General features: G+C 46.1%; 3 protein-coding genes across 3 annotated transcripts; 2 read left to right on the plus strand and 1 right to left on the minus strand.

Moving 5' to 3' along the window:
- Nucleotides 1–1,273: 1,273 nt before the first annotated feature.
- LOC106982111 (histone H4) lies at nt 1,274–1,895 on the plus strand. The gene has a single exon (XM_015080274.3). It carries the CDS (start codon nt 1,330–1,332, stop codon nt 1,639–1,641), a length of 312 nt encoding a protein of 103 aa, XP_014935760.1. The 5' UTR covers nt 1,274–1,329; the 3' UTR covers nt 1,642–1,895.
- Nucleotides 1,896–16,970: 15,075 nt separating this feature from the next.
- On the minus strand, nt 16,971–17,613 carry LOC128313973 (histone H2A type 2-A). The gene has a single exon (XM_053214723.1). It carries the CDS (start codon nt 17,469–17,471, stop codon nt 17,079–17,081), a length of 393 nt encoding a protein of 130 aa, XP_053070698.1. The 5' UTR covers nt 17,472–17,613; the 3' UTR covers nt 16,971–17,078.
- A 57-nt stretch (nt 17,614–17,670) lies between these two features.
- LOC128313974 (histone H2B type 2-E-like) lies at nt 17,671–18,352 on the plus strand. The gene has a single exon (XM_053214725.1). It carries the CDS (start codon nt 17,827–17,829, stop codon nt 18,205–18,207), a length of 381 nt encoding a protein of 126 aa, XP_053070700.1. The 5' UTR covers nt 17,671–17,826; the 3' UTR covers nt 18,208–18,352.
- The last annotated feature ends 8,296 nt before the right edge of the window (nt 18,353–26,648 follow it).

Genomic DNA, 26,648 nt, shown 5'->3' on the forward strand with positions numbered 1-26,648 from the left:
GATTCATTAGCATATAGAAGGTAGTTGGAGCCAGAAGAGAGATAAAAAGGGGCATATATATAAGATTTCCTAAGATAGGGGCGCCTGGGTGGCTCAGTCATCTTGGCTCAGGTCATGATCTCCAGATTGATGAGATGGAATACCCCTTCCAGCTCTGCGCTGACAATGCTAAGCCCGTTTGGGATTCTCCCTCTCCCTCTCTCTGCCCATGCACCGCTGGCGCTTGCGCACTCCCTCTCTCAAAATAAACTGAAAAAAATAAACACTTCTTAAGATAATAAACATCCTTTAGAAAAAAAAAAGACAATTCTTTCTGATGCAGAAACCACATCTTCTGATAGATTCTCCAAAAGAAGGCCCTGGTAAAGTAACGAACATGCCTTCAGTAAAGGACCCCTGTCAATTTCATAGGGCAGTTTCTGGTAAGGACTTTCAAAAAGGAGATTTCCCCTTGAGAAAACCAATTCAGCCAACTTTGCTGGCTCCTCAAGGGGGACACAGTTGGGTCACTGATTTCTGGCTGAAAGCAAGGGTTGATTTCAGACGATCTGTGGAAACGGAGTCTTCTTTCTGTATATATTGCTTCTTTCGCCAGAGCTTTGAATGACTGCGTTGCACTCACTGACTTCCTTGAGAAGGCTTGCAAGTATTCTAAGACCAATTCTCCTAGGATCTGACCTGGGTGAGGTGAAATTCCATGCCCCATATCAACAAAACAGACTAGACTCCGAAATTACGGCGATCTCCCTCTTCCCCCCTCCACATACAGCCCAGGAGCGGCTGCTCTTGACATCACCTTCCAGGTGCGCCAAATGATCGGAACTGCTTTTGTTGCTGTTTTATGTAACCATGCCTCACAAGCCTGTGACCCTCTAGTCGGGATTAGACCAGGCGCTGGCGCCGTCTTCTCCTTCCCGTCTCTGGACTCCACATGGTCTTTCTCTGGTCTTCTCACGCCAGAAAGACCTTTCCCCTTAGCCTAAATTTTACGCCCTGGGGGAATCCACAAACGGAGGGAGAAGCGAAAACGGCTGCGGCATCCGGACGCCTCACGTTGGATGGATCTGTGTTCTCCCAAGGACTATGGCCGGGAGATTTTTTTTTAAACTAAGAGTCCACTTGCCATTAGAGGGAGCCGTGCAGCTGGCAGAAGGACTGATAGGAAATTAGCAGAGAAGAAATGACGCAATGCGGAGGGGGCGGGGACAATTTAGGGCGGGCTTCCCGCCTCTCGCCTTCTGTTCTCAATCTGGTCCGGTGCTCTGTTATATTAGGGGGTAAAGCCGCCCTATTCTCACCGAAGGTTGTGTCTCCAGCTTGATTGTCGCCATGTCGGGGAGAGGAAAGGGCGGCAAAGGCTTGGGCAAGGGGGGTGCCAAGCGCCACCGCAAAGTTTTGAGAGACAACATCCAAGGTATCACCAAGCCGGCAATTCGGCGCCTTGCCCGGCGTGGAGGAGTCAAGCGGATCTCCGGCCTCATCTACGAGGAGACCCGGGGCGTGCTGAAGGTTTTCCTGGAAAACGTCATTCGGGATGCAGTCACCTACACTGAGCACGCCAAGCGCAAGACGGTCACGGCTATGGACGTAGTGTATGCCCTGAAGCGACAGGGACGCACCCTGTATGGTTTCGGAGGCTAAGCTGCCGCTTCATTTCTGCATCCATCCTGCCAACGGCCCTTTTTAGGGCCAACCATCTGGTCTTCGGAAGAGCTGGGCACTCGGGTAGAACTTTGGTAACTTTTTTTTTGGGAGTTGGGCTAAAGTCGGGTTTTGGGAAGTTCGTGAGAGGTAGGCATTGCTAAAGTGTTAACAGCCCTGAAAACCCAAGTCATGGGGCGCCTGGGTGGCTCAGTCGGTTGGGCGGCCGACTTCGGCTCAGATCATGATCTCGAGGTCTGTGAGTTCGAGCCCTGTGCTGACAGCTCGGAGCCTGGACCCTGTTTCAGATTCTGTGTCTCTTTCTCTCTCTGCCCCTCCCCCGTTCATGCTCTGTCTCTGTCTCAAAAATGAATAAACGTTAAAAAAAATTAAACCCAAGTCGTTCACTAAAAACGGCCTTTCGTGTGCTTGCTCCGTTTTTTGATTCATTTTAAAAGGTCTTGTACTCCAGATTTAAGCAATGTTTCTGTTTGCTTTTGGGTGCGCTGTATTGTGATCGGTGGGCTGGGCTGCGGAAGGTAAGAACTAGCTATCTAGCTCACGACATTTGCTTCGGAGAAGTGGGAGAGCGGGCAGCCCAATGGTTTGCAATCTAGAGGTGTCCGTTGGGCCCCCGGGTGGTGTTGAGTCTCAATTCTCTATTTTGGGTTTCACTTCCTACCTCTACAAGAGGGTGTGGGCTAGATGGCTGAAGGGCCCTCTTCGCAATGGACGATGTTTTGTAGTCTGAATTCTCACTTCAAAAGGTGCAAGAGCACTTAAAATCAAGAGAAGTCCAGGTTATTAGAACAGATGAGATCACTACTGCAGTTTCTAAAAGCAAGTTTGGCGTATTATCTGCTGAGGGTACTTTTTTTTCAATGCTATATTCAAGGGACAGTTTGAGTCAAGGATGTGGGAAGACGACTGTCTTTCAGTGAAAACGTTGCAAAAATTACAGATGTCAGCTTCTACAAAAGCTGATCAAACTATAACATCATGGAAGCAAGTCTTCAAGAAACAGTGAATTCAAATGTGTCTTTTTCTTGTTAGAAATGCAAAATCTTGGATCCACCCCAGATCTATTCAGTGAAAAATTCTAGGGGGTAAGATCTAGCAATTTGTGTTTTAACAAATCCTTCGGGTGAGTATGATACTCAGTTTGAGAACCATTGGTCTACATAACATAGTTTCTTTAAATGAAACTAAAGTATTTAAATCTGAGTAGATACGGCCCTAATTAAATTGTTTCCCAAAATGTTACATTTTGCTTTCTTTGAAGGGGAAAAGAAAAACACTAGGTGAATGAGCCTAGCAAATTTTCTGTAGTACAAAATATTACAGGAGGAAAAAAGTAAAACAGCTTATTTCTTCAAAGCATTTGAGGCAAACTTAGAAGATATATGAACGAAAACTAGTCAGCTTGTTTTCCTAAATATTATTGGTTTGCGTTTTTAATACTGAATTTTGTAACCAATGGATGTTTTTTTCTTAAGTTTCTCTAAGATATCCTTTACCTGTTAACTACACACCTTCTTTACAGTGATTTTAATAGTGATCCTTGTTCCCATTTTATCTTTCACTAAATACATAACTTAAGTAGAGCATGTGTGGTAAACATAGATATAGGAACGAGTAGAAGGACCTAATACACACCATGTTGAATATTCATGAGGTACATGAGATACCCAGTATTCAAACCTTAAATCAGCCATCTGTTGGTAATACGTGATATGGCCCAATGTGTCCTCTGCATGCATACACACAGAGAAATCCATAGCTATTCTGCAGGTTATTGGTGAATCACAACTATGGCCAGGCATACTTGCCCCTTATCTCACTGATCTTGGGAGCATAAATTAGCTTCAGGCACCTTCCATCCGGTAAGCCTCCTTGCCCATCCTCAGCTGTCAACCTTTTAAGTGTAGCCCCAGTACAGAAGGCTGGTGCTGCAGACAGAGGCACGACAGAAGATTGTGTAAGTCCAGGGTTGGACGCCAAGTGGTGTTTCCGCCATCACTGCACCCTCTCCTAAGCATGTTAACCTCCTGCATCACTTTCCCCCTCCTTCTTGTTTTATCTGTTAGTTTCAATTGTCTGTGTGGTTTGATATATTTGTCTTCATTTGGCCTATGAGGCTTTCTGTTCAGTGACCTCTGGGATTGCTTGTCTGGTAGTAGAGTAGGAAGCCATGATTATGGCAAAGTAATTTCTTACCACAACTATATTACGGAAAAGGGCTGATTGGAGGCAGATTGGAAACAAGGGGGGTGGGAGGAGACACAACCATCCAGGTACCCTCCAGGGCAGGTGGTAACCTGACTCTAGCGAGCATATCCAGTTCCTGCAACAAGGCAGCCTTTACAGTGAGACAGTATCCTGGCTGAGTAATGGCAGCCACTGAGCTCATCTGTCTCCATGCTCTTCCCCAACTTCTTGGCCGTAGTTTGGCTTTTGGTATAGGTTTGCCTGCAGGGAGCTAAGGAACGAATCATGTTTCTTGTTGGAGATTAAGAGCATGATTTCCAGAGCCAGACAATTCAGGGTAGGATCTGAACTTCACCATTTACTAACAGTGAAACCGTGGGAAATCCCTTAATCTCTGAAGCTCATTTTCTTTCTCGGTAGCATTTAAGAGGAAAAGAACACCTACTGTGTGAGGGTTTTATGTGGATAACATGTATTCATATTTATAAAGCAGCACTTTGACTCAATAAATGCTACTACCTATTAATAATTATTATTAGGGTTTATGCATTTGTCCCTTGAGAGTCTTGTCAGTGGGATCTAGGTCCTCAGAGCCCACCTACCCAGGCTAACAAGAAAATGAAATTTCTGAGCCTATAGAGCCAAGGACCCACCTGGAATGGGGTGAGAAAGGGCCGAGGAGGACATCCTGTTGACATCCTTCATTTTCCACTGCTTCACAATGCAATAAGACCAAATATAGTAATAACGTCTCAAACATTAGACACAAAAACAAAGTAGCAAAGAAAGAGCAGAAAGGAAAAAGATTCTCAATGAAAGAAACAGAAACCCAAAATCAAAACCTGGCCGAGGAAACTTACTCATAAGCTCACAGTTTAGCCCTGGTGGGCTGGAGAGGACCTGCTACTTTAAGAAAGAAAGTTTGCAAGATCAGGAAGCATCTAACTTTGTTCTCATCCTGATGTTTGAGAAGGACTATGAGAGTCAGACCCAAATAACAACCTGGCCAAATTTAAGTTTGCTGATGTCCGAAGCCGGTTGTACCAAAACTTCTGGAAGACAATTTAGCAATAGCCATCAAAATTACTGAAAAATGTACCCCCAAGTTATATGCACAAGGATAATAAATTGCAGTTGTGTTTCTGGTGGTAAAAATCTGGAAAACACCTAAATATCCATTAACATGAGTCTGAGCAAATAAATTAAAAAGCATCCATTAAATGGGGGCACCTGTGTGGCTCAGTCGGTTAAGTGACTCTTGATTTCCACTCAGGTCATGATCTCACGGTTTATGGGATCGAGCCCCTCATCAGTGCGGAGCCTACTTGGGATACTCTCTCTCGCTCACTTTCTGCCCCTCTCCCCTGCTGGTGCTCTCTCTAAAAAAAAACAAATACACTTAAAGAAACATCCATTAAATGAAAAACTGTGCATCCTTAAATAAAAATGAGGCAGATTGATACAGAAGTATATATATATATATATATATATATATATATATATATATATAATATAGAAAGAAAGAGAGAGATTAATTGGGACAAAGACCAAATATATATTTTTTATTATACATCACAATACCACAGCTAAGCATACCCTAAAGAGCTGACTCTTGGAGAACGTTGAGACCAGGCAGAGATTAGACCCAATGGAATAAAGCTTGCAGATCTGTGTTGATTCTGAGCAAGTTGAGGGTGAACTCTTGGGTGCAAGATGGATTGCAGGGAGCAGAGAATGAGAAACTGAAACCAGTTAGGAGGCTGTTGTAAGCTATGGAGACACTGGCCAAGAATGGTGGCAGCAGGACTGGGGAAGATCGGAAAAAGAGATGGTGAGAACAAGAGGCACAGAAGCCCCTGGTTCCCTTAAATTTGAAGTGGGCATTTGGGTTAAATTGAGATACTTCTGTTCGATTTGAATTAAAAAAACTTTTTTTTTTAATGTTTATTTATTTTCGAAGGAGAGAAAGACAGAGTGTGAGTGGGGGAGGAGCAGAGAGTGGGAGACACACAATCCGAAACAGGCTCCAGGCTCCGAGCTGTCCACACAGAGCCCGACGCGGGACTCGAACTCATGAGTCTTGAGATCATGACCTGAGATGAAGTCAGATGCTTAACCGACTGAGCCACCCAGGCGCCCCTGATTTGAATTTTTAAATAAAAGAATGCATAATAGTTCCTATCTATTGAATACCTACTATGTACCATTTCAAATCTTCAGAACAACCCCACAAAGTCAATAATACCTTTATTTTTCAAAGCAAGAAACTGATATTTAAGCTGCTTGAATAACTTGGCATTCTCTGATACATCCTGGTGCTCCTGAATCTTACTAAAATATTTGTTTAAAATTTTCAAATCGCAAATAATAGGATCTTTGAATACATTTGCCATATTCATTTAATGAAACCATTCCATGTGGATGATGGAAAGGACCTCATCTGGTCTAATTTTCTCATTATATTTTTTCCTCTGGTTTCGAGACAAAACTTTATGCCAGCTTCCATTTCCTACCAGATCCCTCATTGGTATAGATGTTCCTAAGAGGCCTGTCCTTCGGGCCATCTCTTTGGAAGCTCTTCCCAGGAACTCCCAAGTGTTTCTCTAGCTCCTAAGGGCAGATGAGAGAATCCAGCTGGGTCTCTAGACCTACCTCCAGATCTACATTCCCAGCTGCCTGAAGGACACAGCCACTTGCCACTGCCTGGTGACAGCTCTGACCCAGCGTGGCTTGACGTGAACCCCTCAGCAGCACCCCCCCCCCCCACCCCTGCCCCTGGCTGCCTGTTCCTGTGAAGATGGCAGGGTCCTCCAATAGTCACTCAGGCAGGACAGTCTCGAGATATCTTTGATTACTTTTTGCCACAACAACCTCCTTCTGTCCGTTCCCCCATCCAGGCCCAGGCAATCTTCTACGTTCAAAAATATCAAAACTTTCCCTCCCTTGTTCTCTTTTATCCTCATTTCCTGAACATCCCTTCACTCCACAGAGAAAACTACTGTTTAAAGTTTCTTTTTGTTTCTATGTATGACTGTAAAATATATTAATGTATTTTTTTAAGTTTATTTATTAACTTGGGAGGTGGGAGGGGCAGAGAAAGAGGGAGAGAGAATTCCAAGCAGGCATCTGCATTGTCAACGCAGAGCTCAAATTCACAAATCATGAGATCCCGACCTGAGAGGAAATCAAGAGTCAGCTGCTTAACCAATGGAGCCACCCAGGTGCCCCTAATGTATTTTTAATTTACATAAATAGTATTGTTTTAAGTCAAATTCCATTTATTTTTATTATTTTTTTAATGTTTTATTTATTTTTGAAAGACACAGCATGCATGGGGGAGGGGCAGAGAGAGAGGGAGACACAGAATCCAAAGCAGGCTCCAGGCTCTGAGCTGTCAGCACAGAGCCCAACACAGGGCTTGAACCATTGAACCATGAGATAATGACCTGAGCCAAAGTCGGACGCTTAACCAACTGAGCCACTCAGGCACCCCATAAATCAAATTCCATGTATTATCTTATTTCCCTTAGAACTATGTTTTTAAGACCTGTCCCTTTTCCTTTTTTAATTAGAGAAAGAGAGAGTGTGTGAGCAGGGGAGAGGAGCAGAGGGACAGAGAGAGAATCTAAAGCAGACTCCACACTGAGTGTGGAGCCTGATGCAAGACTCTGTCTCACAATGCAGGGATCATGATCTGAGCCAAAATCAAGAGTTGGACACTCAACCAACTGAGCCCCAAAGATCTGTCCTTCCTATGTGTTTCCTCCTGCTGCAGTCCTCCATTGAGTGAATCCACCGCACTTTCTCCATCCACTCTCCCAGTACTAATGCCCATATTGTTTCTAACGTCCCATCATCCTTGTCATGTGCCCTCATAGACCTGCGTGAGATTTTTCAAATAAATATCCAGAAACAGAATTGCTGGTTTCTAGCATGTGTGTCCTCAATTGGCCTAAGAAACACCAGGCTGCTTTTCAGAATGGCTGCCCTCATCTGTCCGTACCCCACCGGCAGGGCACCGACCATCTAGGCCCTCCATCCTTGCTAAGCCTTGGCGTTATCCAACTTTCCAATATTTCCCAGAGTATCCAGAGTAGAGTGACATCTTCTATTGCTTTAATTTGCTTTTCTCTTATCACTAATATTTCTGAGCATCTCTACATATGTATGTTAAATATTTTGCTTCCTCTTTTGTAAGCCTTTCTCCTACACTGTTTACAGAATAAAATCTGCACCTCCCCCCCACTTTGGCACGCTGACTCCCCAAAAAGACTCCCATTAAGCTGGCCTCAAAGTCCCCACCACTGAAAAGTCATTTCCCATTCCTGGCCTTGGCCCCACCCCGTGGACCAGCCACCATGCACAGTTCTCCCTATTTCTGCTTCCCCTGCCTGGGTTAGACTCCCTACCTCAGCCTGAGTTCTCCTACAGGAAGCGTTCCCTGATACCCGCGGTTAGAAGTGACCTTTCCTTCTGAACTTCCGGAGAACTCCTCTGCACCTTTTCTGCCACCTACCAGAGCATGCCTTCCATTCTAGTGCATGTACTCTTATGCGGTCTGAAGAACGGATTCCCATTTCTGTAAGCGCATACACATGCTTCCAGGTCTGAGAGGTGCTGGGACTCCTGCTCAACAAAAGAACAATTTTTGCATCTGAGTGGGGATTTTACTTTGTTCTTCGTAATTTTCTCTATCGCAAGTGGTTTTCAGTTGCAGGTTATAACCCATTAGCAGGTGGTAAAGTCAATTTAGAAAATGGGAACCAGTGGGGCACCTGGGTGGCTCAGTCGGTTAAGTGTCTGACTTCAGCTCCAGTCATGATCTCATGGTTTGTGAGTTTGAGCCCCACATTGGGCTCTGTGCTGACAGCCCAGAGCCTGGAACTTGGTTTAGATTCTGTGTCTCCCTCTCTCTCTGCCCCTTCCCTGCTCACACTCCGTCTCTCTCTGTCTCTCAACAATAAATAAATGTTAAAAAAAAATTAAAAAAGAAAATGGGAGCCAGTATCTTTTATTAATGAAGCAAAATAAGATTGAAAATATCAGGGTGCATCCCGTGGTGGGGGGAAATCCTTTTGTACAACTGGTTTTGATTTTTAGATGAGGGTGAATATGCAGTAGGTAGTATTGTAAAATTGTATCTTACTGTGGCTTGAAGTCAGCAGAAATCAGAGCTACTGATACAGTGATATTGTATCTCTCTGTATGTAATTATTGCAGGTATTGCTTTTTTCTTCTGAAGAATTGAATTTACTACAAAAAGAAAAGCAAAATACAAGACTCAGGTTCAAGGCTATTTTCTGGCTGGGTGACCCACATTCCCAGGTGTGTTTCCTTCACCAGGTTATGTTTCATCAACTATTCAACAGGAATTAAAAAAAAAAAAAATCCCTTCCTGCCTCCCAGGGTTATTGTGAAATGGAATGAGAGGAGAGGTGAGTGAAACATGAGCTATCAGCCATCTAGGAACCTGGATATTATTACTGCCTGGGCCACACAGTCTAGAAGCTCGTCACGTATTTAAAATTATTCATCAATTTTATGTTTTATGACATGGTTGTAACTTGGACTTACATCAATTCACATTAATGTCACTAATATTTACATTGTCAATGTTAATGATATCATTAATACTGATGAATGACCACATGTAAGGCTCTGTCCCAAGCATTTTGTATGAACTGTACGGTCTCTTTTCATCCTTGTAACATTCCTGAAGTGGGTACAATTATGATCCTGCTTTACACATGAGGAAATGGAGATCCCAGTCTTTTCTCTCTGGAGACTCTCCCTGGTTAGGGGTAGGAGTCCTGGTCCTACCACAAAGGCCTCAGGCCTCTGCCCCAGTTGGTAGCAGCAAGGACCTTGGACTTCATTTTCTATCCCTTCTCTTCCATCCTTCCTCCTCTGCCCACTTCTGCTATGTACACTTTACTCTCTCTGCACTGATCACCCCCATTCTCCTATCACATCTCAAACAAATCCTATCAGCAGGGCTGAATCTGATGTCTTGGGGAAATAAAGACAGACATTCTGCTCCAGATCATCTGCTTTGAGGAACAGATTATGGGAGTATCTCAGTGAACTCTTCTCAGTTACTATCATAGGAGCAGTTTTTCCAGACACCCTGCCCGTGGGCAGTTTCCTGCTCCCATTTTCCAGGACACCCCCCCACAAGGACCCTGGAGGTTCTTTGCGGAGGTCCAGTTCAGACCTGCTCTTGATCTGTGACTGCAAGGACCTTAAAAGCTAGAGCTTCTTGTTCCCAGTTCTCTCATATAAGGCAAGAGTCAAAGGGCAGATGAAGCAGGCCCCTCGCCAAGCGTTGCCTGACCACGTGTGGCACGCCAGGCACTACGTGGGTGCTAATGCCACAGGGACCAAAGAGAGAGAAAACAAGATGATCTTCCCCCTGAGGAATGCTGCTGGCCTCATGTTGAGGGTACAGTATAGGAAGGGGTATAAGGAAGGGGTGTAAGAGGGAGAGGCAAAGACGAGGGCCCAAAGAGGTGAGGACGAAGAAGAGAAGGGGGAGGGGAGGCTACATAAGGCTGGGTCTTGAAGAACGAGTGGGGGTTCTTTGGGGCTACAAAAAGGGGGAGGACAGAAAAATTCTAGACAGAAGAAATGGAATGTGTGAAGACATCGTATACTTGGGGACTGCAGATGTTCTATGGGGCTAGAACCCACTTGTTTGGCTGGCGGAGCACCAGAAAGCCAGGGAGGCTCTGAGAAACACCACCAACTAGAGGTCTATTACTTCTTCCTGGGATCTTTGCCATTTAATCACGGTTAACAGCGTAGCTACAATTAACTGAATTTTTGTTCTGGACCAGACACACTTTTAATATTTCCCAAAACACTATTAGCAAGATGCTATTGTCCCTTTTACAAATGGGACATGTGGGGCCTATGGAGATTTACTTGCTAAAGTCACATACCTGTTATAGGGGCAAGCCCATCAAATTGAGGTTTGTCTAACTGCAGAGTCCCTACTAGTTATTAACCTCCATTGCTCTGAACTACTATGCAGAAGAAGGTGGATTTTAACCTGAAGGGAACAGGAAGGAGGTGGAAAAAATTAAAGCATGAGAGTGACAGGCTCAAAAAAAAATGTTCTTTAAAAGAGACAGCTCTCACACAGACAGGAAGCCTAGTGGCAGGGCAGAGCGTCTAGCCTGGACACTTAATCTTCCAGATCAGGGTGGGTGGGGGCCTCAGTTAACGAAGGGACCATGGATGGATACAGAAAGAGTGATGGAACTGAAAGTCAGAAAGTAGATGTCATAACATTTGGTGACTCATGAAATTTGGACAGAGGGGAAGAAGAAGGAACTTCTGCCCTAAACAGACTGGGGGATGAAGGTATCTTTCAGTAAGATGGGGAACATGGAAGGAGAAAAATAGCTTTGGGAAGCAAGATGATGCTCTTTTGGAAATATGCTGAGTTAGAAGCACCTATCCAGAAGGACCTGGCCACCAGGCAGTTAGAAATGTTGGTGTGGAGCTCAGGATGGTGGGCTCAGCAGGAGATACCAATTCGGGAGCACTTGAGGGAGGCAGAGATATGGCAGGCAGGGAATCCATGATCTCACTTGAGTTGCAGGGGAAAACAAAGCCAAGGCCAGGAATATTGATGGGCCTGGCAGAGATAGAGGAGGACATGAGGTGGAGGTGCAGACGTGGAGAAGGATAAGGAGGACCAGGAGAGGGTGTGAACCCAGAGGCCAACTCCTCTTCCAAGGAAGCAAAGGGTAATGTCAACAGGGCCATACCTCATCGTTTACCTCTACCCATACACACATACCCGTCCCCCACTACCCTAAGGCAGATTTAAATCTGAACAGACACTGTTTTTCACTTCTTAAAAATCCCAGGTTCGAGGTAGACATTTCCTGCAACCGAGCTATCCACATAGAAGGTAATTATTACAGGAAGAGCATTTATTTACCTTGCCCTTAACTATCGTTTAACTCTCATCTGAGGGTAGAAAACGATTTAAGTCCAGAAAATATTAAATGTGAAAACTTACATTTTAAATTGTTCTCTTCGGGGCACCTGGGTGGCTCAGTCTGTTAAGTGTCGGACTTTGGCTCAGGTCATGATCTCGCAATTCATGAGTTCGAGCCCCACATCAGGCTCTGTGCTGACAGCTCAGAGCCTGGAGCCTGCTTCACATTCTGTCTCCCACTCCTCTCTCCCCCTGCCCCGCTTGCAAGCTCTCTCTCTCTCATATAAATAAACGTTTAAAAAAACTTGAAAAAAATAAAAATAAATTGTTCTCTTCTATTGATGTCCCCCGGTTGCGCTGTTCTCCTAACAAACAAAAAGATTGGAAAGATTGCTGGGAGGGTAGGCTTTTACAGTCACAGGAACATGGATTTTATTCTATTCCTGACTGGGTATAAACAATGCCACTAAAGTTCCCTTTGGGGTTCAGACAGGGAGACTTGTTGAGGCTAGAGTTGCTTTGGCTGCTAAAGTAAAGCAGTGTGATATTGAGGCTAACACAGGACAGAAAGGACTGACATCTGTAAGCAACATCACAGGTTCCAGGGTCTGTGCAGCCACTCCTGGGCCCGAGATGCTGCCCAAGCCACCCGAGAGCCTCAGATTGTACCCCAGAAAGCCCTTTCAGTATGTCAGGCTGTCAGTCGGTCAGACTGAGTGGAGCACTCTTTGACTGTCAAGACCCAGACCTGCTGTTGTGTAGAAGCGCTGAAAGGCAGATTAGTGATGCAGACAAGGTCCATCCTCTGAAGGGCTCACCTTTGACAGGAAACCAGTTAAGACCACCCAGGGAAGGCCACCACTGTCCCGCACCAGTGAGGGGCCAGGTCCTAACTCCCCCGTGCTCTTCCTCCTCTGCTTTCCTATTTTCCTTCCACACCCTGCAATCGTGGATTTGGGGAGCGAGCGCTCCACTTGTTGTGGTGGGAGGAGCACACGTGGGTAGAAACGCGAGGAGAGGGGTGAAGGCAGATCATAGCCATTCCCACTAAGCCAGGAATCCCTGAACTGCCTTAGCCACGGCAGATGCCCGCAGGCTGTTCTCAAATCTCAGGGCCACGGGCAGGTCTTGGGCATCTTTGGTATTTTAGGTTGGTTGAAGCTGATGTAGTATCAGTTTGAGGCATGGGATCCTGAGGAGGAAGGGCTCCGGCATGGAAATCAGGGGTCTGCTGAGCCACTAAGGGCTCTGCCACTCTGGAACGTAATTCTCCCTTTGAAGACTTCAGGCTGCACTTTTGGAAACAAATTTCAACGGACAAGAGATGCGGGCTGCAAAGGGGTCATCCCTGCAGAGCTCCAAGTCACTGCTACTTCTGCTTATAACTAAGTCACAGGGGATCCCGTCACGTACTGTTGGTCTGAGCAGGGAATGAGGCCCCGGGCAGAGACCATGGGGCCTGTATTGATTTCCTAGGGCTGCCCTCACAAGACACCAGACTGCCTGGCTTAAACAACAGAAATTTACCGACTCCCAGCTCTAGAGGCTAGAAGTCCAAGATCAAGGGGCACCTGGGTGGCTCAGTTGGTTAAGTGCCAGACTTTGGCTCGGGTCATAATCTCACCGTTTGTGGGTTGGAGACCCGCGTTGGACTCTGCGCTGTATGGAGCCTGCTAGGGATTCTCTCTGTGTACCCCCGCCCCTGGTGCTCTCTCTCTCTCTCTCTCTCAAAATAAATAAATAAAAACTTACAAAAAAACCTTTTTTTGTGTTAAGAAGTCCAAGATCAAGATGTCATCAGGTTTGGTTTCCTCTGAGGCCTCTCCTTAGCCTGCAGGTGGCTGCCTTCTCACTGTGTCCTCTTATGGTCGTCCCTCTGTGCTGACTGTGTCCTGATCTCCTCTTATAAAAAAGACACTACTCATACAGGATGAGAGCACATCCTAATGACATTTTAACTTAAATGCCTCTTCAAAGGCCCTATCTCCAAATACAGTCACCTTCTGAGGTACTAGGAGTTAGAGCTTCAACACAGGAATTGCTGGGGGGGAGGGCGGGGCGGGGAGGAGAGACACAATTCAGCCGGTCACAGGGCCTATTCTGAAAATCTCTGAGTCTGGGGCTGAAAACTGAGGACCCTCTGGCAGGAGCAGAAAAAGTTTTCTTCCTTCCTTCCTCTCTCTCTTTCTTTCCTCCCCACACTCCTTGCAAAGGGCAAAAGTTTTCAAAAGTTATCTCTGCCTGTTTCTGTTCCCCTCGGTGAATTTTCACCAGTCTCTGTGTGAACGAAACCACCAACTCTGGTCTCTTCCGGGTGTACATAAACGACGATCAAGGATAAGAGGTGTCATCTGAGACGCACACAGCCGCTGGTGTTTGAGTGCTCGCTCGTGTAACGCCAGCTTCCCGAGGTCCTGCCCCACTCTTCTAGGTAAACAGACTCATTTCTAAGACCCCGAGAGGCGAGAAGACTTCCATTTCATCTGGTGTAATAAGAGTGGCCCCTCGGAGAGAAACTCAAGCCTCCGCCCGCACAGATGCTGGGGCAGACAGACGTGGGCAAGGAGGGGAAGGGAGCAGGGCGTGCTCTGCCTTCCCTTGGTTCCAGCCGCCCGAGAGCTTGAACTACTGAGCGCCCCCGCGCTGGATAACTCAAGTACCTGCACAAAACTCCTCAAATGTCTCTGCATGTGGGGTTGTCCTCCTGGAAGAATCGCGCGTCTCCTGCTGTGGACGTGAGCAGGGAAGGATACCGACCAGGCAGAGCTCCCGGGGAGTGGTGTCGTGTTGAGGAGGCCTTTGAATCCCGGTCCATCTTCCCACCGCCGCTGTTTTAGCGAAACCCATAGGACTGTCAGAGCTGAATGCTGGGCCACACAAGCCAGACCCTCTTTGTCCTGTGTGTTCCTGCCCGGAGCTGCCCAACCCTACCTTCTTCCTTAAGGTTCCTTGGCATTCAAAACAAAGGGCGGGGCGGGGCGAGGCGGGGGGAGAAAGGCGGGGTGAGAAAGTGCAGAGCGCGAGACCTCTGGCAACGTCGCTGCGGCGAGCAAGGGAGTTTTGACAAAGTGGGTGAAGGGGATGAATGGCACCCGCTAAGTGTCCCGCTGCCCGGGGCAACCTGGGCGTTACCGACACCCGACGTGCAGGCAGGGTTTGGGAATCCCGACGACGACCTAGCAGAAACCTGGCGGTACCAAGGTGGCGGGTGGCGGATTTGCCCCCGCCCACCAGCCGGAGCGCCGCGCCTCTGGGGGCCACTTCCGGCGGGGGTGTGGAGGCCGCGGGAGCACCGCTCCCGCTGAGGAAGAAGCCGGGCCAGCCGAGTCCGGACCGCTCCCTAGGGACTCTTCGTCGTCTCGGCCCGTCCTGGAGCCCAAGGCCCCTCCTGTCTCCTGTCCCGACAGCTTACAACCCGGGGCCACCGTGGGGCACGTAATACGGACACCCCAGGAAGAGAGCACGCATGCCCGCCCCACAGAGGCCGAAGTGGGGGTCCTGGCCGCACCCGAAAAAGGGAGCCAACAAACGGGACGGGACGCCCCTGGACTCGGCGCGTGGCCCTGCGAGCTACCTGCCGGGAGACCCTCAGCTTTACCCGGTTCTGGTGCCTCATCCGCGCGGTGCGGGGGGGGGGTGGGGGGGGCCGGGTCTGCTTTGTACAGAGGAGGTGGTAGAGTAGGAGAGCGTCGGCCGGGAGAGAGCGGAGACGAGTGGCACAGCTTCTTTCAGGTGCCGTCGTGGGTGGCTCTGAAAAGAGCCTTTGGATGGGATGGAACCTCGAGCCGAGCGCGCACTTTAAGCCCGCTCCCCGCGGATGCGGCGGGCCAGCTGGATGTCCTTGGGCATGATAGTGACGCGCTTGGCGTGGATAGCGCACAGGTTCGTGTCCTCGAACAGCCCCACCAGGTAGGCCTCGCTCGCCTCCTGCAGCGCCATCACGGCCGAACTCTGGAAGCGCAGGTCCGTCTTGAAGTCCTGCGCGATCTCGCGCACCAGCCGCTGGAACGGCAGCTTGCGGATCAGCAGCTCGGTGGACTTCTGGTAGCGCCGGATCTCCCGCAGGGCCACGGTGCCCGGCCGGTAGCGGTGCGGCTTCTTCACGCCGCCCGTGGCGGGCGCGCTCTTGCGGGCCGCCTTGGTGGCCAGCTGCTTCCGCGGGGCCTTGCCGCCGGTCGACTTGCGGGCGGTCTGCTTTGTACGGGCCATAGCGAACCAAAACACCAACTCACCAGCGCAGCGGCAGCGAGAGTAACGGGGCCTCGGCCCGCCGCCGCACTCTTTATAGGCACCGTCTTCTTCCGATCGGGCGGGGCGATAATTGAAAGTCCCGCGCTGGCTGTCCATTGGCTGTGACGTCACCCGTCCCGGCATCACTCATTGGCCTGGGCAGAATCCTCCCTACCCCGCCCACTCGCCTCGCTTTCTACTTTCCAGTTCGCCAAGTCTTTCTCCTACCTTGTTTTTCCTTTCTTTTCGGCGGGCGGGGAGGGAGGGGGGGGGGGGGGGCTCATTTTTGAGCTCAACTCTGTCCGAATCTTCCTCCCTGACCCTTTTACCCCTTTGCCGCGCAGTACCCTCTTCCTTCCCTCGCGGGCTCCCCAACTCCAACCTCACTCTTCCGTTTGCTTCCCGCCCCCCAAAGCGCCTTGTCCCCTTCCAAGAGCCCCCTCGTTGGTGTGATGGAGCTTCTTTTCCCGCCTTGTCGGTACTTTTCGGATGGGAAAGTTGTCGGCCTCACCCCACCCCCTCGCCTCCCGAGCGCAAGATCCCGCCTCCGGGAACCCAAGCGGGGACCTGTCTCTCCGCTGCGAAGGCGGCCCCCTCACTTTTACTCGAGACAGCCGGCTCAGCTAAGCCAAGGTCAGGGCCGCCACACTCCCGCAAACTGCCAGCTCCCCTGCCGACTGGGGGTGCACGTGTGTGTTGGGCAAAGGCCTCGCGAGCCCGGGAGTCGCGTACTTGGCACCCACTCCCGACGGAGGAGCCCGGGGGCCACCCAACAGTACTACTCCTAGCGCAGTCGACCGTGGCTGCGCCCAACGGGCTCTGGCTCCTCTCCCTGCCTTCGAGTCCTAAGTAAGATCTAGGAGATGGTTGAGGCGCAAGATTTGAGAGGCCAGGAGCGGCTCGGCGACTACTGGCCAATAGTGGAACGGAGAAGAGTCGCTACTGTGAACAACTCTTTATTTGAGAGGGTGGGTGGCTCTTAAAAGAGCCTTTGATTTCACAGGTACCCCTTTGCCACCAGGGCTGGCTGAGCTTCCGGACGCCGGCCTCACTTGCCCTTTGCCTTGTGGTGGCTCTCCGTCTTCTTGGGGAGCAACACGGCCTGGATGTTGGGCAGCACGCCGCCCTGGGCGATGGTGACTTTGCCCAACAGCTTGTTCAGTTCCTCGTCGTTGCGGATGGCCAGCTGCAGGTGGCGGGGGATGATGCGCGTCTTCTTGTTGTCGCGGGCCGCGTTCCCCGCCAGCTCCAGGATTTCCGCCGTCAGATACTCCAGCACCGCCGCCATGTAGACCGGCGCGCCGGCCCCCACCCGCTCGGCGTAGTTGCCCTTGCGCAGCAGGCGGTGCACTCGGCCCACCGGGAACTGCAGGCCAGCGCGGGACGAGCGCGACTTGGCCTTGGCGCGGGCCTTGCCTCCTTGTTTGCCACGGCCAGACATGACGGCAACGCTCACCGCGACCACCTCCCGCTTGACGGCCGAGAACAGTCGCCGCAAACGCCGCCGCTTCAGCCTTTTATAGGCAGAACCCGGATTGTCTACGGGGCACTTTGATTGGCTAAGGCAGATCTCTGTTCTGACGACCAATAGGCCGGCTCGGCCAGAATCCGCTCATTTACATAATCTCGTCCCCCTCGCAGGAGCGCGGCCGAAAACTCGCGAATCACGACGCAGCGTAACCAGAACCTTAATTTGCGTGGGGCCTCTTTAAGTACCGAGTCGCTTCCGGTAGCCTCGGCCCTACGGTGGGGTTTGCGTTCCCGGTGGTCGGCGTCCGTGCCTTGTGCTCGCCGCTATGCCCGAGCCGGCAAAGTCCGCCCCCGCGGCCAAGAAGGGCTCGAAGAAGGCGGTCACCAAAGCCCAGAAGAAGGACGGCAAGAAGCGCAAGCGCAGCCGCAAGGAGAGTTACTCCATCTACGTGTACAAGGTGCTCAAGCAGGTGCACCCGGACACCGGCATCTCGTCCAAGGCCATGGGCATCATGAACTCCTTCGTCAACGACATCTTCGAGCGCATCGCCGGGGAGGCCTCCCGCCTGGCGCATTACAACAAGCGCTCGACCATCACCTCCCGGGAGATCCAGACGGCCGTGCGCCTGCTGCTGCCCGGCGAGCTGGCCAAGCACGCCGTGTCCGAGGGCACCAAGGCCGTCACCAAGTACACCAGCTCCAAGTGAGTCCCTGCCGGGACACGGCGCTCGCACGGGTCGCCGGCCGCTTGACTCCAAAGGCTCTTTTCAGAGCCACCCACCTTCTCGGGGAAAGACGCTGTTCGTTTTCTCTATTATGGTTCTTAGTTTGCCTTTGGGGTTTTTCTTTCAGTAGACTGAATTCTTTTGTGAAGCACAAGTGACCGTTCCTTTTCTTTTTTAGTTAGATGATGGAGTAGTTCCTGTATAGTTCGGTAGAAGAACGTAATGGGAAATGGTGTTACTTGGCTTGTAGAGGACCTCCCTTGAAACTGGCTTTGGCTTTGTTGCGTAGAGTTGAACGTGTGCGTTGCTAAGTCGTTAACGTTGAGAAATGCTGTGTTTGTTTTCATTAACTTATTTATGCTGGATAAGGAAGTTGTCAGGTTAACAAAGGTGCAACCAACTATCTGGTTGGTGTTCCCAATTGGTAAAACGGTGGTGGTACTTAAGTCTTTCCATCATGTGTTTTAGAGTTGTGAACTAAAAAGGATAACTTTTAGTTTTAGTTCTGACAAATTCATTGACTCGGTATCCCTGATTCACGAGCACCTGCTCTTTTTTTTTTCATTCATTGGAAGATTTAAGCGGATTTTGATACCTAGTAACCGTTAATGCTGGTGCAAATCCTCAGAATTGCCTAATATATGGTCGTGATGAGAATTATTAGAAAAGCTTGTCCAATTTGAAGGCTATTTCCACAGAATGGGTACAACATATGCGTAATTTCTGAAGGAGGAGAGTGTAAAATGCTAGCCGAGTAGAAAGCCCCAATATGGCTGGGAAAGTGAAAAGGAGTTAGATTGGCTTGAGAGTTTGTTCTCGGTGTTTTGGGAACTCTTGGATTGTTTTAGGCAAGGATCTGCACACATGACCTCATTAGCCTTAACGAATACTCTGGGGGCATTGTAAATGCCCCCTCTCTGTAAAGAGAGACTTCATACTATTCATACTTTCTGATCTGTAATAAACTTCTGCCTGCTGCTCCTTACCAAAAAAAAAAAAAAAAAAAAAAAAAATTACTCTGGTTGCTTAGTGGATCTAGATTCTAGGTTGTCCATAGTAGAAGCAAGAAAACCAACTACTAGGCTATATAGCAGTGTTGTGAAGTAGAGCAGTGATTACTAAAGTCTGGTCTCAGATGAGCAGCGTCAGTATTACCTGAGAATCCATCAAAAATGAAAATTTCAGGCCCCAGTAATCAGTGTTAACAGGTCCTCTGGCTGATTCTGATGGTTGCTAAAGTGTGAGAATCACTGGTAGTCTAGACCTGTTGGATTGGAGTACAATGATAATGTGATGGTTAAATATGTTGGAATTAGGATTAGATTTTGGAGGTAAAAGTGATAGGTTTGGGTGAGGAATAAGATGTAGTTAAAAGCAAAACCCCTAAGTTTTTTATTTGAACATCTGGTGCTATTAATGAGGATGAATATTGGGAGGAGGTATGGCTTTTGGGGCACTGAAAAGTGATCTAGAGTTCTGAGTCAAATTTGAGAAGCTTTTAATATTCAGGTGGATATATGGCATTGGCAATTTGAGAGTGCATGTAGTACTCAGGGAAAAGAACACAAACACAGAGGAATGGGGATGAAGGACTATCACCTTAAAGTATTCTTCCAGACTATTTCTCCTTGACTCCTTAATGTATTCTTTAAAAAAAAAAAAATTATTTTTGAGAGAGAAAGACAGAATGTGAGCAGGGGAGGGGCAGAGAGAAAGGGAGACAGAATCTGAAGCAGGCTCCAGGCTATGAGCTGTCAGCACAGAGCCGCATGGGGGGGCTCAAACTCACCAGCTGTGAGATCATGACCTGAGCTGAAGTTGGCCGCCCAACCAACTGAGCCACCGAGGTGCCCAGCTTTAATGTATTCTTGAAAATGTTATTTTTTCTTATGTGTTTGTCATGAAATACAACTTAGTAGTTGATAGTCCTATAATAATATTACTGTAGCATTTATTTTTCTTATTCTGTTTTTCTAATAGCGTCCTGATTTTCATTAAGGAATCCACCTAATCCCTTATGTGTTTCTCAGATTGGACTGTCTATTGTAATCACCTGGAGAACTTTAAAAAGTACTGGTGCTTGGATGACATCCCCAGAAATTATTATCTAAGTGGTTTGGGATCTAACAGTCTGCACTGGGGTGATTTTTTTTTTAATTTTTTTTTAACTTTTTATTTATTTTTGAGACAGGGAGAGACAGAGCATGAACAGGGGAGGGTCAGAGAGAGGGAGATACAGAATCCGAAACAGGCGCCAGGCTCTGAGCTGTGGGCACAGAGCCTGACGCGGGGCTCGAACTCACGGACCGCAAGATGGTGACCGGAGCCAAAGTCGGCCGCTTAACCGACTGAGCCACCCAGGCACCCCTGCACTTGGGTGATTTTTAAAAAGCTCTCCAAGTGACTTTAACGGGCAGGGAAATTTGAGAACCACTGCCACATGTGTTTCCCAGACAACAAATCCTACAGGGTTGGCCTGATTGGTTGGAGTGTAATCCCAGCCCCCTTTGCACATTGATTAGTTCAGAAATCTAGACCAATCTGATTAGCACAAACATTTCAGAAATTGAAGTAACTGAGTAAGGGAATGTAGATTGCTTTTATCTTTTGGGAAAGAAGTTTCTTTGAAGGGCAAAGGAGGATGGAGTGCTCTGGGGTGTGAAGGCAAAGAAGAATTGTAGACAACACTAGAAGAAGGAACATCTTCAGGGGAGGATCAGTGTTCTGAGCCACTCTTGGAATTCAGCCAACCTTGGAGCCCTGCTGTTCCTTCGGATATCCGGTTAAGCCTGTTTGCCTGATGTATTTTATTTCAACTACTTTGACTCTTGAAATATTTGAGAAATAATAGCACATAATTTCCCAGCATAAAAGATGATAGTCCTTTTGTCCTGAAAGGTCTCAGCGGATAAATAGGGTAGATAAGAAAAAAATAGAGGGGCTCCAACTACATGTTTGGAGTAAGTCTCCAAGTGTTAAAATCAGTATGTGACCAGGGCCAGAGGTTAATATTACCATAAAGAAGGAATGTCTGAGATTTAAACAAATCACAGATGTGATTTAAAAACTTAAACAAGGGGCGCCTGGGTGGCTCAGTCGGTTGAGTGTCCGACTTCCGCTCAGGTCATGATCTCACGGCTTGTGAGTTCGAGCCCCGAGTCGGGCTCTGTGCTGACAGCTCAGAGCCTGGAGCCTGTTTCAGATTCTGTGTCTCCCTCTTTCTCTCTGACCCTCCCCCGTTCATGCTCTGTCTCTCTCTGTTTCAAAAGTAAATGAATATTAAAAAAAAAAATTTTTTTAATAAAAATTAAAAAAATAAAAACTTAATATAATTCTATTATTTAAAATTGTAGTATTTGTATTAGTTTTTTAGGGCTGACATAACAAAGTACCATGAACTGAGCGACTTAAAACAACAGAGATTTATCCTGCCATAGCTCTGGAGGCTAGAAATCTGAAGGTGCTGCTAGGGTCCTGTCCCTCTGAAGGCTCTCAAGGAGAATCCTTGCTTATTTTTCACCTTGGGTAGCCTCAGCTATTTTTTGACACGTGACAGCATAACTCTGACTTCTGGCTCAGTTTTCTTCCTGTGTTTCTACATCTTCATAGGGACACTAGTCACATTGGATTAGGGTCCACCCCGATGACCTCATTTTAAATTGATTACAGGCATATGTCATTTTATTGTGCTTTGTAGATACTGCATTTTTTACAAACTGAAGGCTTGCAGCAACACTATATGCGGAAGTCTGCGCCATTTTCCAACACCATTTATTCATTTAGTGTCTCTGTCACGTTTTGGTAATTTCACAATATTTCAGACTTTCATTATTATATTTGTTATGGTGATTGCGATCAGTGATTACAACTTGCTGAAAGCTCATGTGATAGCATTTTTTGGCAATAAAATGTTGTAATTAAGGTGTATGTATATCAGGGTGGTTTTTTTTTTGACATAATGCTATTGCACACTTAATAAAATACAGTATAGTGTTAACATAACTTTTATATGCACTGGGAAACCAAAAATGTCATTGGAGTCGCTTGCGGTAGTCTGGAACCAAACCCACAGGATCTCAGAGACATGCCTGTACATCTCTGCAAAGACCCTATTTCCAAATAAGGCCACTTTCTAAGGCACTGTGGAGTCATATTTCAACATCTTTTCAGGGGACACAATTCAACCCATAACAGCAGTCAATAGCTGTGGTAAGCTGAATATGGCCCCCAAATATGTGCACATCTGAATCCCTAGAATCTGTGAATATTACATGGCAAAGGGGATTTTACTGATATGATTTGGAAATAGGAAAATATCCTCAATTCTTTGCGGGAACCCCAAATGTAATCACCAGGGTCCTTATCAGAGTAAAGCAGAAAGCCAAGAAGGGAAAGAAGGTGATAAAAGCAGAGAGAGATTTGAAGATGATGTGATGCTGGCTTTGAAGAGGAAAGAAGAGACCAGGAACAAAAAAAGCCCCCTCTAGAAGCTTTTCAAAAATGTTTGGAAATGGATTCTCTCCCTAGAGCTTTTGGAGAGAGCAGTCTTGGTTTCCACTTGGTGAAACTGATTTTGTACTTCTGACCTCCAGAAATGTAAGAGCATACATGTGTGTGTTTTAAGCCACAAAGTTTTTAATACACTTAGGTGACCTTAAACAACACACTTGAACTGTACGGTTCCATTTGTACACATATTTTTCGATAAATACAGCACAGGGCTCAAAATATATTTTCTCTTCCTTATGATTTTCTTAACATTTTTTCTTTAGCCTACTTTATTATAAGACAATAGTATATAATACATATAGCATACAAAATATGTGTTAATGACTAATGTTATTGGAGAGGATTCCTTCCAGCCAACAGTAGGCTTGGGGGAAATCAAAATTCATTTGTAGATTTTTGACTGCTCAGGGGTCAGTGTCCCAAGATCCTTGTTGTTCAAGGGTCAATTGCAAGTTGTTACATCTGCAAAGACTTTCTAATTAAGCCATAGGAAGTTAATACAACAACTATATTATAGGATATTTTTTGACAGTTGGAGAAATTTGAATATGGATTGTGTGTTATTTAATATTAAGTCATTATTAAATGTGTTGTATGTAATAATGGTATGTAATTATATAGGAGAATGTCTTTATTTTTAAGGGAGACATGCTGACGTGTTTAAGGAGAAGTGTCAAGATGCTTACAATTTACTTTCAAATTGTTTAGAAAACATGTGTGCATGAAAAGTGATGAAGCAGGGCACCTGGCTGGCTCAGTCCATAGAACATGCGACTCTTGATCTCAGGGTTGTTAAGTTTGAGACCCATGTTGGGTGTAGAGATTAATTAAAAATAAAATCTTTAAAAAAAGGTGATAAAGCAAATGCAGCAAATAGTAACAATTGGTGAATCTAGATGAAGAAATGGTTGAACATCCACAAACTTTTCTATAGGTTTGAATTCCCCCCTCCTTCAGAAATTTTTTAAAAGTTACAATTAAAGACTTTAAATACTACAGAAACAGCTTTCATAGACATCCCATTTTGTTTGTGCAGTAAATCTGTTAACTGATACAATTTCTTTAAAAAAATTTTTTTTTAATGTTTATTTACTTTTGAAAGAGAGAGAGAGGTGTGAGCAGGAGAGAGGCAGAGAGAGGGAGACACATAATCCAAAGCAGGCTCCAGGCTCTGAGCTGTCTGCACAGAGTCTGGCACGGGGCTCGAACCCACAGTCCGCAAGATCATGACCTGAGCTGAAGTTGGACACTTAACCGACTGAGCCACCCAGGCGCACCCTGATAAAATTTCATCATGAATGTGTAAGATTTTTCACCTCATCAAAAGGCTTATGAATGTTTGACGGTGATCATATACTAACCAGAACTTTGAATGTTACCTGTTTATCATACTTGCTATAGTCATTAGTGGTAACGATGACTTAAGTGATAGCACCAGTCCAAGGATGCTCAAATGACATGGGCTTAGACATTTGGTTATTCTGTCTTCTAAAATCTGAGGTTGAAAGTGGAGTTGGATAGGGGAATTTAGTCACATCCTGAGACCACAGCTAAGTAACTTTCAGGGAGAAAATGTATCTTGATGTGTTATAGTGATTCTAAGTGCTTTCAAAAAGAAAGGGTAGATCATCTACAACAGAGCAAGAGCCAGACTTTATACACCTAACCCCTTTCTCTTCCCTGAACTCCAGATTCTCATATATCATATTCCTGTTTGGGAATTTAGTATTTCCTTTTCGATATTTCCACTTGGATAGCTACCGGGAGTCTCACAATTTTTGTCCAAAACAGTACTCTTGGATTTCTCCCTCCAAATCTCTCATCTCTCATGTCAGTAAATAGCAGCTCTTTCCAAGTGCTCTCGCCAAAAACCTGCAATTAATCTTTTATTCTTCTCCTGTCATAACATTCAGCTCATCAATTTAAAAATATGTCCAAGATTATCAAATACATTTGAATATATTATCAAATATATTCAAAATATACCAAAATATATCTTAACTACTTCTCAGATCTCCACTGGTACCACCTCTCTCTCTCCTGAACTACTACTGTAGCCTCTTTGAAATTCTCCCTGCTTCTACTCTTGTTCTCTTATAGTCTATTTTTTAACATAGCATCCTGGATGAGCTTTAAAAAAAACAAAACATCAAATAATGTCATTACTCTGATCAAACTCTCCAAAGGCACTCCAACTCCTTTATGACAAAATCTTTGCCATGGCCTATGAAGCCCCCATGATCTGTCAACTACCTCTGTGATCTTTTCTCCTTGCAGATATTTCCTTTGTGGACTGTGCTTCAGCCACACTATTGCTTATTGCTTATTCCTTAAACTCTCTAAACTTGTATCTGCCTCAGGGGCTTTGCACTGGATTTTAGAATACACAGTTCTTAGAATACTCTTCTCTAAGATAGCCTATGGCTATCTTACTTTCTTCAGGCCTCTGCTCAAATATTAACAGATCAGACCTATTGTCCACACTCCTTTCCATATTCTGTGGTACTTCATAACACATACATTCCCCTGAATATTATATTATTATGCATTTCTTTCATTTTTTTGTTTTCAGCCTCCATTAACTAAAATATAGCTTTATGTGGATAGCGACTTTTCCTTCTCTGTTTACTGCTGCACCCCAGCATGTTTTATTTATCTGAGGGTGCAAAATGTGTTTTTTTCCCCCTCTCCCTTATTGCAGGAAATTGTGTGCAAAAATACTCCTAGTGGAGCCTGAACAGGATATTTGTTTTGCTTTCACACCGGTGCTAAAGGGAACTATTGATAGGTAATACAGTTATAATGAGTCACCTCCACTTTTAAGAATTTGCTGTTTTCTGCTTTCCTACCCATATCTGGAGAATCTTCAGAACCAAAGGTGACCACTCCCTCCCCCACATATAATTACAGTATTTGCCCAACACCCTGTGTGCCTCTTAATATGTTTTCATTATATTCCTACCCTGTAAATGCAAACCTTCCCCTATTTTCTTTTCCCTTCCCCATCTCCATAATTTACCTGAACTTTTCAAGCTTTGGCCTTCTTTCTAATTGCTTAGTAGGTCCAAGCAAGACATGTGCAAAAGTAGGGAAATGTTTCCTGAGACCTAAGCATTGGAAAGAAGGGATGGCTTTAGCACAATACCAGGAAATAAGTTACCGTTTTTTAATTGGGCAGGGCAGATAGGACGGTCTGCCAATAATATCTGAGATTTTATGTAGGTACATAAAAAAAGTATATAAGCAAGGGGATGAGCTAGGACACTTGCAGTGTGCTTAATTTTTTTTCATAAAGTTTCATTTTTGTGCCTTTTAGTACTTTATTTTTTGTTCTCATTTGACCTCTTTAAAATGTGTTTCCAAACCTTAATAAAAGTAGAAAGGCAAAGTCTTATGCTATATTTGGTGCCCTGGATTAATGAGAGAAAAAATGAAGCTAGTTTTGTATGTAATATTATGAATAATTCTGGGAAAAGACAATTTAGGAAAAAGGAAATGTCTGGATGGTAACTGAAAACTGCAAACAGATTGTTACCAAATAACATGTCAACTACATAGCCAATATGTCGGTTATGAAACATGAATCACTTGGTGTGTCCCAGAGGTTCTCACCCCACCAATCACAGTGCCCCAGTGATTTGGGTTCAGTGGAAGTATGTGGGGGTTAAGGGATAAACCCACTGATTGATTCAGGCTCTAATGGCCTTTGAACTGTTTTAGGAAACACTGCTTTTAAATATCTAACTCAGAAATGGAGAAGACCTTTTTATTCTCTAATATTTAGTGCCCGTTTTCAGATAAAAAGAAAATGAACTGCTCTAAGCAAACGGTATTTTTTAATTTATTTTTTAACATTTGTTTATTATTGAGAGACAGAGCATGAGCATGGGAGGAGCAGAGAGAGGGGGAGACAC

The sequence above is a fragment of the Acinonyx jubatus genome, chromosome C1 (assembly GCF_027475565.1).
Source record: "Acinonyx jubatus isolate Ajub_Pintada_27869175 chromosome C1, VMU_Ajub_asm_v1.0, whole genome shotgun sequence".
NCBI lineage: Eukaryota > Metazoa > Chordata > Mammalia > Carnivora > Felidae > Acinonyx > Acinonyx jubatus.